The 12,144-nt window shown below is 49.0% G+C and overlaps 1 protein-coding gene across 2 annotated transcripts in view; it reads right to left on the reverse strand.

The window, feature by feature from the left end:
- Positions 1-1,447: 1,447 nt before the first annotated feature.
- MFAP5 (microfibril associated protein 5) overlaps positions 1,448-12,144 on the reverse strand; it is a 31,501-nt gene continuing 20,804 nt past the window's right edge. For both annotated transcript variants that reach the window (XM_063962527.1, XM_063962529.1), the window contains exons 6-8: positions 10,262-10,349; positions 2,127-2,200; positions 1,448-1,913 (exon numbers count right to left, since the gene is read on the reverse strand). In XM_063962527.1, coding sequence (XP_063818597.1) covers positions 1,831-1,913; positions 2,127-2,200; positions 10,262-10,349 — 245 coding nt within the window. In that variant the 3' untranslated portion in view covers positions 1,448-1,830. The remainder of the gene's footprint in view (positions 1,914-2,126; positions 2,201-10,261; positions 10,350-12,144) is intronic.

Here is a 12,144-nt window from a genome sequence, read left to right on the forward strand (position 1 = left end):
CCTGTGCCCCATCACACTATAACAGACCCTCCTGTGCCCCATCACACTATAACAGGCCCTCCTGTGCCTCATCACACTATAACAGGCCCTCCTGTGCCTCATCACACTATAACAGGCCCTTCTGTGCCCCATCACTCTATAACGGGCCCTCCTGTGCCCCATCACACTATAACGGGCCCTCCTGTGCCTCAACACACTATAACAGGCCCTCCTGTGCCCCATCACACTATAACAGGCCCTTCTGTGCCCCATCACACTATAATGGGAACTCCTGTGCCCCATCACAGTATAACGGGCCCTCCTGTGCCCCATCACACTATAACAGGCCCTCCTGTGCCTCATCACACTATAACAGGCCCTCCTGTGCCCCATCACACTATAACAGGCCCTCCTGTGCCCCATCACACTATAACAGGCCCTCCTGTGCCCCATCACACTATAACAGGCCCTCCTGTGCCCCATCACACTATAACAGGCCCTCCTGTGCCCCATCACACTATAGTGGGAACTCCTGTGCCCCATCACACTACACCTGTCCATAATGTGCTGTATCAAACATTTTCCCCATCACCCTGTACAAACCTATTTTATACTGCATAGCACAGTACCCGCCCATTATGGGGCTAATTCAGATGTGGTTTGAGGAACTTTCGCTGCTGCTTACACTGGCGTGTCACTCTTTCTGAATGCATTGCTGATCCGAGCTGCGTCCTAGGCCATAGGCTGGCTGGGTGTGATTTCCATGACTACCCTCTTCTACTGCAACAAACCCTGTGGCCTGGGAGGCTACAGCGCACCAGTGGCCCTGTTTCTGCTATAAGACCTGGCAATGTACTCCCCCCCATCCCCCGATTTCCAAGAAGGCAAAGACACAATGGGGGTCATTCCAAGTTGTTCACTCGCTAGCAGTTTTTAGCAGCCGTGCAAACGCTATGCCGCCGCCCACTGGGAGTGTATTTTAGCTTAGCAGAAGTGCAAACGAAAGGATCGCAGAGCGGCTACAAAGTATTTTTGTGCAGTTTCAGAGTAGCTCAAAACCTACTCAGCGCTTGCGATCACTTCAGACTGTTCAGTTCCTGTTTTGACGTCACAAACACGCCCCGCATTCGCCCAGCCACGCCTGCATTTTTCCTGCCACGCCTGCGTTTTTCCGAACACTCCCTGAAAACGGTCAGTTGACACCCAGAAACGCCCACTTCATGTCAATCACTCTGCAGCCAGCAGTGCGACTGAAAAGCTTCGCTAGACCCTGTGTGAAACTACATCATTCGTTGTGCCCGTACGACGCGCGTGTGCATTGCACCGCATGCGCAGAACTGACTTTTTTAGCCTGATCACTGCGCTGCGAACAAATGCAGCTAGCGATCAACTCGGAATGACCACCAATGTATCATAATTAACATTGCACAGTGTAAAGGTTATATAGACAGTGATTTCTCAGAGATGGTGAGGTTCCATAAATGTCTTTATATTGCAATTATTACATCATTACATAAGTTGGGAAACAGAGGCCCAAATATAGTAAAGGAAAATGCCTTGTCGTACATAGTGCTCAACCATCCCTATGGATATGCCATGCTCAACACTAAGCCCCTCCACCCTGGCATTGGTACCCATGAAATCTCATATCCCTCCTTCCAATGCCATGTAGCTATATTTCCCAAGTAACCAATTTGAATCCATATAAGGGTTGTGTGTGTGACTGGGTAATGGGAATAAGGGAGTGTAAGTGTTACAGTATTGGTCTAAATTCCGTGTTCCGGAGATTGGGGCGCACAATTGGTGCGGATAATATTGGGGGTTATAACTGAAGTGATCTTTAATTAAGTCTTAATTTCCTGTGCTCTCTGTAGGAACAGCTTGGGGCTCAGGTGGGCGAGGTGGGAGCCCGGCTAGTTGGCGGCACTTCTCGTCTGCGCAGGCGGGTTCACGGAGCAACATGAAAGAGAAGGAAAGGGCCGTGAGATAATGGAGATGGCAGTAAGTCAACCCATTCACCAAACTCACCCCAATTCAACTGTACCACACCCCAATTCAACCATACCACACCCTCCAATTCAACCATATCACACCCTGAACCACCCAACCACGCCCGCTCCCCTTATTCTATGCCCACAAATAGTCACCTTGAATGATCTCATCTTCTTTGCACATAATGCGTGTGCAGATCTCCTTATTCACCATGTACACACGTCGCACACTGAAAACAGAGTAGTCAGGGTAAGTAAGAAGCGGAGGCAGGGGCATCATGCTGTGGTAAATGTAAGGGGTCTGGGACTCAGGGTCGACAGCAAAAAGGTCGACACACATTAGGTCGACGCCAATTGGTCGACACGCCTTAGGTCGACATGGACAAAAGGTCGACGTGGACAAAAGGTCGACAGGAACAAGGTCGACATGGAAAAAGGTCGACATGAGTTTTTTATGTTTTTTTGTGTCGTTTTCTTCGTAGAGTGACCGGGAACCCCAATTAGTGCACCGCATCCCCTCGCATGGTGCCTTCGCTCCGCTACCGCTTCGCTCGGCACAGATTACCGTTCCAATCGTAGTCCACGTGGATCGTTAAGTATGAAAAGGTTCCAAAAAAGAAAAAAAATCGTGAAAAACTCATGTCGACCCTTTTCCATGTCGACCTTGTTCCTGTCGACCTTTTGTCCACGTCGACCTAAGGTGCGTCGACCAATTGGCGTCGACCTAAGGTGTGTCGACCTTTTTGCTGTCGACCTGGAGTCCGGATACCAATGTAAGAGATAGGAGAGGGGCAGTATCCTGGAGGAGGGATCTCACAAGAACTGCATTCCTAAACAGGTCTAAATATCACCTTTCTAGCCGAATGCTATCACGTCATGTAATACACAGGAAAAACAGACCACAAGGGTATTCATTTAAAGGTATTGCACTGTTCATGTGACTATAATTACTGCTTTGTACAGGTTCTCCTGCATTTTCTGGTAAAAATATATAGCATTTTCTTTTTAGCGTCTTTCTGTCCCTTTCAGCCATGTCTTTATATAAGTATATGGAGTTGTTTATTTTTGTTGCTCAGGGATTCAACGCAGTTGTGTTGTTCTCTCTGCATTGGATATACTTGTATAAAGAAAAAAATCCACCTTTCACATGTAAATACATAGTTAAAAAGCATAGGAAATAGCACTAACTCCCTTCGCCGCTGAGGACAAGTCCCACTTATCCTCTGCATATACTATACCTTAAAACTGTGCATCTGCTACAATGTCACTTTTGTAAAAAAAAACAAAAAAAAAACTAAGTGATGGGCTCCCTTGTTTGAAAGACGAGAGATACATCAATGTAGGCAAAACCGTAAAAGTTATTGACTGGTGATAAGTGTGATTACTGGGAAGTATGCACCACATACTGAGCTCCGGGATCCTGGCCATCGGGATTCCATCCCCAACCCCACAAGTCCTATGCTGGGTGCCAAAGACCTGTCAGAAACAGGCTTCCCTTCCCATATGCACAACTCCGATTGCACGAACCTCTAGCTATAAACCCATGACACCATCACAAGTCAGCACAGTTCCATCACATCTGGAGTATACTGGAGTATGACAGGTGCCATTTCTCTGACGTCCTAGTGGATGCTGGGAACTCCGTAAGGACCATGGGGGATAGCGGCTCCGCAGGAGACTGGGCACAAAAGTAAAGCTTTAGGACTACCTGGTGTGCACTGGCTCCTCCCCCTATGACCCTCCTCCAAGCCTCAGTTAGATTTTTGTGCCCGACCGAGCAGGGTGCAATCTAGGGGGCTCTCCTGAGCTTCTTAGAAAAAGTTAGTTTTAGGTTTCTTATTTTCAGTGAGACCTGCTGGCAACAGGCTCACTGCATCGAGGGAATAAGGGGAGAAGAAGCGAACCTGCCTGCTTGCAGCCAGCTTGGGCTTCTTAGGCTACTGGACACCATTAGCTCCAGAGGGACCGAACACAGGCCCAGCCTCGGAGTCCGGTCCCAGAGCCGCGCCGCCGGCCCCCTTACAGAGCCAGAAGCAAGAAGAGGTCCGGAAAATCGGCGGCAGAAGACATCAGTCTTCAACAAGGTAGCGCACAGCACTGCAGCTGTGCGCCATTGCTCCTCAGGCACACTTCACACTCCGGTCACTGAGGGTGCAGGGCGCTAGGGGGGGGCGCCCTGAGCAGCAATAAAAACACCTTGGCTGGCGAAAATACATCACATATAACCCCCAGGGCTATATGGATGTATTTTAACCCCTGCCAGAATACAGCAAAACGCGGGAGAAAAGTCCGCCGAGAAGGGGGCGGAGCCTATCTCCTCAGCACACTGGCGCCATTTTCCCTCACAGCTCCGCTGGAAGGACGTCTCCCTGACTCTCCCCTGCAGTCCTGCACTACAGAAAAGGGTAAAAAAGAGAGGGGGGGCACTAATTGGCGCAGTTTGATAATATCAGCAGCTATAAGGGGAAAACACATTATATAGTGGTATCCCTATATATATATAGCGCTCTGGTGTGTGCTGGCATACTCTCCCTCTGTCTCCCCAAAGGGCTAGTGGGGTCCTGTCCGCTATCAGAGCATTCCCTGTGTGTGTGCTGTGTGTCGGTACGATTGTGTCGACATGTTTGAGGAGGAAAATGATGTGGAGGCGGAGCAATTGCCTGTAATAGAGATGTCACCCCCTAGGGAGTCGACACCTGAGTGGATGGGCTTATGGAAGGACTTACGTGACAGTGTCAGCTCTTTACAAAAGACGGTTGATGACATGAGGCAGCCGGCTACTCAGCTTGTGCCTGTCCAGGCGTCTCAAAGGCCATCAGGGGCTCTAAAACGCCCGTTACCTCAGATGGCAGACACAGATGCCGACACGGATACTGACTCCAGTGTCGACGATGAAGAGACGAATGTGACTTCCAGTAGGGCCACACGTTACATGATTGAGGCAATGAAAAATGTTTTACATATTTCTGATAATACAAGTACCACTAAAAAGGGTATTATGTTTGGTGAGAAAAAACTGCCTGTAGTTTTTCCTGCATCTGAGGAATTAAATGAAGTGTGTGATGAAGCGTGGGTTTCCCCCGATAAAAAACTGATAATTCCTAAAAGGTTATTGGCATCATACCCTTTCCCGCCAGAGGATAGGGCACGTTGGGAAACACCCCCTAGGGTGGATAAAGCGCTCACACGCTTGTCTAAACAGGTGGCACTACCCTCTCCTGAGACGGCCGCCCTTAAGGAACCTGCTGACAGAAAGCAGGAGAATATCCTAAAATGTATATACACTCACACGGGAGTTATACTGCGACCAGCAATCGCCTCAGCCTGGATGTGCAGTGCTGGGGTGGCTTGGTCGGATTCCCTGACGGACAATATTGATACCCTAGACAGGGACAGTATATTACTGACTATAGAGCATTTGAAAGATGCATTTCTTTATATGCGTGATGCACAGAGGGATATCTGCCGACTGGCATCAAGAGTAAGTGCGCTGTCCATTTCTGCCAGAAGAGGGTTATGGACGCGGCAGTGGTCAGGTGATGCGGATTCCAAAAGGCATATGGAAGTATTGCCTTATAAAGGGGAGGAGTTATTTGGGGTAGGTCTATCAGACCTGGTAGCCACGGCAACTGCTGGGAAATCCACATTTTTACCCCAGGTAGCCTCTCAACATAAGAAGACGCCGTATTATCAGGCGCAATCCTTTCGGCCCCATAAGGGCAAGCGAGCAAAAGGCTCCTCATTTCTGCCCCGTGGCAGGGGGAGAGGAAAAAGGCTGCAGCAAACAGCCAGTTCCCAGGAACAGAAGCCCTCTCCCGCCTCTGCCAAGTCCTCAGCATGACGCTGGGGCTTTACAAGCGGACTCAGGCACGGTGGGGGCCCGTCTCAAGAATTTCAGCGCGCAGTGGGCTCACTCACAAGTGGACCCCTGGATCCTTCAGGTGGTATCTCAGGGGTACAAATTGGAATTCGAGACGTCTCCCCCTCGCCGTTTCCTAAAGTCTGCTTTACCGACGTCTCCCTCCGACAGGAAGGCGGTATTGGAAGCCATTCACAAGCTGTATTCCCAGCAGGTGATAATCAAGGTACCCCTCCTGCAACAGGGAAAGGGGTATTATTCCACGCTGTTTGTGGTACCGAAGCCGGACGGCTCGGTGAGACCTATTTTAAATCTAAAATCCTTGAACACTTACATACAGAGGTTCAAATTCAAGATGGAGTCACTCAGAGCGGTGATTGCGAACCTGGAAGAAGGGGATTATATGGTGTCTCTGGACATCAAGGATGCTTACCTCCATGTCCCAATTTACCCTTCTCACCAAGGGTACCTCAGGTTTGTGGTACAGAACTGTCACTATCAGTTTCAGACGCTGCCGTTTGGATTGTCCACGGCACCCCGGGTCTTTACCAAAGTAATGGCTGAAATGATGATACTCCTTCGAAGGAAGGGAGTTTTAGTTATCCCTTACTTGGACGATCTCCTGATAAGGGCAAGATCCAGGGAACAGTTGGAAGTCGGGGTAGCACTATCTCAGGTAGTGTTGCGGCAGCACGGTTGGATTCTCAGTATTCCAAAATCGCAGCTGATCCCGACGACGCGTCTTCTATTCCTAGGGATGATCCTGGACACAGTCCAGAAAAAGGTGTTTCTCCCGGAGGAGAAAGCCAGGGAGTTATCCGAGCTAGTCAGAAACCTCCTAAAACCAGGCCAAGTCTCAGTGCATCAATGCACAAGGGTCCTGGGAAAAATGGTGGCTTCCTACGAAGCAATCCCATTCGGCAGATTCCACGCAAGAACTTTCCAGTGGGACCTGCTGGACAAATGGTTCGGATCGCATCTTCAGATGCATCAGCGGATAACCCTGTCACCAAAGACAAGGGTGTCTCTCCTGTGGTGGTTACAGAGTGCTCATCTTCTAGAGGGCCGCAGATTCGGCATTCAGGACTGGGTCCTGGTGACCACGGATGCCAGCCTGCAAGGCTGGGGAGCAGTCACACAGGGAAGGAATTTCCAGGGCTTGTGGTCAAGCCTGGAGACATCACTTCACATAAATATCCTGGAGCTAAGGGCCATTTACAATGCTCTAAGCCTAGCAAGACCGCTGCTTCAAGGTCAGCCGGTGCTGATCCAGTCGGACAACATCACGGCAGTCGCCCACGTAAACAGACAGGGCTGCACAAGAAGCAGGAGGGCAATGGCAGAAGCTGCAAGGCTTCTTCGCTGGGCGGAAAATCATGTGATAGCACTGTCAGCAGTGTTCATTCCGGGAGTGGACAACTGGGAAGCAGACTTCCTCAGCAGGCACGACCTCTACCCGGGAGAGTGGGGACTTCACCCAGAAGTCTTCCACATGATTGTGAACCGTTGGGAAAAACCAAAGGTGGACATGATGGCGTCCCGCCTCAACAAAAAACTGGACAGGTATTGCGCCAGGTCAAGGGACCCTCAAGCAATAGCTGTGGACGCTCTGGTAACACCGTGGGTGTACCAGTCGGTGTATGTGTTCCCTCCTCTGCCTCTCATACCCAAGGTACTGAGAATTATAAGACGGAGAGGAGTAAGAACTATACTCGTGGCTCCGGATTGGCCAAGAAGGACTTGGTACCCGGAACTTCAAGAGATGCTCACAGAGGACCCGTGGCCTCTACCTCTAAGAAGGGACCTGCTCCAGCAAGGACCCTGTCTGTTCCAAGACTTACCGCGGCTGCGTTTGACGGCATGGCGGTTGAACGCCGGATCCTGAAGGAAAAAGGCATTCCAGATGAAGTCATCCCTACTTTGATTAAAGCCAGAAAGGATGTAACCACAAAGCATTATCATCGCATTTGGCGTAAATATGTTGCGTGGTGCGAGGCCAGGAAGGCCCCTACAGAGGAATTTCAACTGGGTCGATTCCTGCATTTCCTGCAAACAGGAGTGTCTATGGGCCTAAAATTGGGGTCCATTAAGGTTCAAATTTCGGCCCTGTCGATTTTCTTCCAGAAAGAACTGGCTTCAGTTCCTGAAGTTCAGACGTTTGTCAAGGGGGTACTGCATATACAGCCTCCTTTTGTGCCTCCAGTGGCACCTTGGGATCTCAATGTAGTTTTGGGGTTCCTAAAATCACATTGGTTTGAACCACTCACCACTGTGGACTTAAAATATCTCACATGGAAAGTGGTAATGCTGTTGGCCTTGGCTTCGGCCAGGCGTGTGTCAGAATTGGCGGCTTTATCCTATAAAAGCCCTTACCTGATTTTTCATACGGACAGGGCAGAATTGAGGACTCGTCCTCAATTTCTCCCTAAGGTGGTTTCAGCGTTTCACCTGAACCAGCCTATTGTGGTACCTGCGGCTGCTAGGGACTTGGAGGACTCCAAGTTGCTGGACGTAGTCAGGGCCCTGAAAATATATGTTTCCAGGACGGCTGGAGTCAGAAAATCTGACTCGCTGTTTATCCTGTATGCACCCAACAAGCTGGGTGCTCCTGCTTCTAAGCAGACTATTGCTCGTTGGATTTGTAGTACAATTCAGCTTGCACATTCTGTGGCAGGCCTGCCACAGCCAAAATCTGTAAAAGCCCATTCCACAAGGAAGGTGGGCTCATCTTGGGCGGCTGCCCGAGGGGTCTCGGCTTTACAACTTTGCCGAGCAGCTACTTGGTCAGGGGCAAACACGTTTGCTAAATAATACAGATTTGATACCCTGGCTGAGGAGGACCTGGAGTTCTCTCATTCGGTGTTGCAGAGTCATCCGCACTCTCCCGCCCGTTTGGGAGCTTTGGTATAATCCCCATGGTCCTTACGGAGTTCCCAGCATCCACTAGGACGTCAGAGAAAATAAGAATTTACTTACCGATAATTCTATTTCTCGTAGTTCGTAGTGGATGCTGGGCGCCCATCCCAAGTGCGGATTGTCTGCAATACTTGTACATAGTTATTGTTAACTAAATCGGGTTATTGTTGTTGTGAGCCATCTATTCAGAGGCTCCTCTATTATCATGCTGTTAACTGGGTTCATATCACAAGTTGTACAGTGTGATTGGTGTGGCTGGTATGAGTCTTACCCGGGATTCATGAATCCTTCCTTATTGTGTACGCTCGTCCGGGCACAGTATCCTAACTGAGGCTTGGAGGAGGGTCATAGGGGGAGGAGCCAGTGCACACCAGGTAGTCCTAAAGCTTTACTTTTGTGCCCAGTCTCCTGCGGAGCCGCTATCCCCCATGGTCCTTACGGAGTTCTCAGCATCCACTACGGACTACGAGAAATAGAATTATCGGTAAGTAAATTCTTATTTTTGCCAGTGATTTCTTAGTGCACATGTGCAGATCTCTGGTAACATTGCACTAGGGTGGCCAATCCCGGGATCGGCGGGATCCCAGGATTTAGGCCAAAAATCATCTGGGATTCAATCTCGGCATTAGAAGCTTAAATCCCGGGGATTTTCGAGTTCAGGTGGTCATTTTTTTTTTTTTAATGCCGGGCAGCATTGAGCGTCCTCAGGAGGCTCAGACGCTGCCCGGCTCCCCCTGCGCAGCGTGACGTGAAGTCAGAGGTCACGCTGCGCACACAGCTGCCTGCCACCCACCGCACGGACCCCACCAAACCGGAGGAAGTTACCCACCCTCTCAGGTACAGTGGTGGTGAGTTCTGTGGGTGCGGTGGGGTGAGGCGGAGGACACACAGGAAACAAACCAATCCCGGGTATCCCAGAGAATCCTGAGATTGACTACCCCACATGGCACCTCCGCATGAGCCATATTTTCAGGTATTATAATGCCCCTGATCTCTACAGATGATATCCCGCAATAGCCGCTGTGTCAGTGCTGTTCAGGTTTTTCCTATAATGAGGGGAACACGTGTGTGGTAAAGTGCACGGTACTTACCTCATACTTGCTTACTTTTGAAAAAGCATGTCAGGGAGATTGTGAAAGTAACACCTATAAGCGCAGATGTGTACTGCTACATCTGAGAGGCGTGTCATGAAAATGACTTACATAAAAAGGTAAATGAGCCCCAAAGTTAGTATACTGTATACACATATACTGTAAGTGTCCACGAGAAACCTTATTTAAAATTAATGTAGCCATAGGGATCATTGTGCCTTATAACCAATGCAGGGAAATGGCGCTGATGATCCCATTGGAATGTATATATCTCTAATTTATCTTTTCCCCAAGAATATAACAGCTATATAATGGGGGTAAGGTAAAATCAGGGAGATTGATAGTCTATTCAGGGAGTGAGGGAGATTGCTGCTATTTCAGGGAGTCTCCTGCAGAATGAGGGAGGGTAGGCAACTCTGACTTACCTGGTGACACACAAGTAGCTGATACACTGTTTGACGGGTTTCTGTACAGAGTACATCCGGGTGCAGGGATACTGGACCTCTCTACAGTCTGCGGGGGAGAGAGCGGATTAACACGAATACATTCCGGGTTATAGAATGCTTGTATATTCCTGTCACTCAGCACATTTATATGAGAGATTGCACACACTGCACTCTGGCCCTTGTAATAAGTCAGTAGTGTCCTCACAGTCAGTGGTACCATTGGCCGCTATCGTGCCACGTGCTAAGGTCCCTCCCTGAGAAATACAGATGCTGATCCCTTCCCAAAATATTATTTGGGCAGATATACAGGTACATGGTGTCGATGTGCACTGGGGGGGGGGGGACACACACAAATAAACCTATTCTCCTCTACGTTTTGTGTATATCGAATTGTGTGGTGTTTGGAATATAAAACATACTGCACTATGGGGGGAATTCAATTGGCAGCGAAGGGTGCGAATTGCCATTGCCGCGGCGTTTAAACACTGGCAACAGCACCCCATCTCGCACCCTTCACCTGGCTGATTTGCACCCCAATTCACACAACACTTTTGTGCGAAGGTCCCACTGCCGTAAATTGCATGGGGGTCACACAGATTTATCCGGGCGGAGGATTAGCCGGCAATTGAACAGCTATTGATATTTCTCTTTATATACACATGAGCCTATGGGCAGTCTGGCGGAATACAGATCGTACAACAGGCCGAGAAGCTATACAGAGTTTATTTTTGGTTTGGGTGAGCTACCCTGTACCACTACGAGGTTCTGATACATGAGTCCAGTGATCCTCTCCTAGGAGTCGTGGAAAAAGATAAATCTCTTTAATCTACAGATACGCTTGCTATAAGCATATTTCTGGAACAAATACATATATAGATAAAGCTTTTCTATATCACGGTCTTATTTAGTATACTATGCTATTTGGAACCTACTATCTGTATACTCACCGCCGGGGGCAGATGTCACTCATACTGTCTGTATACTCACTGCCAGGGGCAGCTGTGACTTATACTGTCTGTATACTCACTGCCGGGGGCATCTGTCACTCATACTGTCTGTAAACTCACTGCGGGGGGCAGGTGTTACTCATACTGTCTGTATACTCACTGCCGGAGGCAGCTGTCACTCATACTGTCTGTAAACTCACTGCCATGGGGCAGGTGTTACTCATACTGTCTGTATACTCACTGCCGGGGGCAGATGTCACTTATACTATCTGTATACTCACTGGTGTCACTTATACTATCTGTATACTCACCGCCGGGGGCAGGTGTCACTCATACTGTCTGTATACTCACTGCCGGGGGCAGCTGTCACTCATACTGTCTGTAAACTCACTGCGGGGGGCAGGTGTTACTCATACTGTCTGTATACTCACTGCCGGGGGCAGATGTCACTTATACTATCTGTATACTCACTGGTGTCACTTATACTATCTGTATACTCACCGCCGGGGGCAGGTGTCACTCATACTGTCTGTATACTCACTGCTGGGGGCAGGTGTTACTCATACTGTCTGTATACTCACTGCCGGAGGCAGCTGTCACTCATACTGTCTGTAAACTCACTGCCGGGGGTAGATGTCACTTATACTATCTGTATACTCACTGCCGGGGGCAGATGTCACTTTTTTTTGTATAATCTGTTTTTATTCAGAAAGACACAGAAATTACATCACGTTCAAGCACATAAGCAACAGTGCTTATTGATAGGATCAGGTACATTTTAGTCAAATAAAACAGAATGGTATGACTTATCAGACTCCAGGAGTCGGTTTAGGAACAGGCTTCAGTTTGTTGCCTTAGAGCATCAATGTATTACCAACTAGTTTGCTACCTGCAAAGTGGTTACAATCGTGATAT

The sequence above is a fragment of the Pseudophryne corroboree genome, chromosome 3, assembly GCF_028390025.1.
Source record: "Pseudophryne corroboree isolate aPseCor3 chromosome 3, aPseCor3.hap2, whole genome shotgun sequence".
Classification (NCBI taxonomy): Eukaryota; Metazoa; Chordata; class Amphibia; order Anura; family Myobatrachidae; genus Pseudophryne; species Pseudophryne corroboree.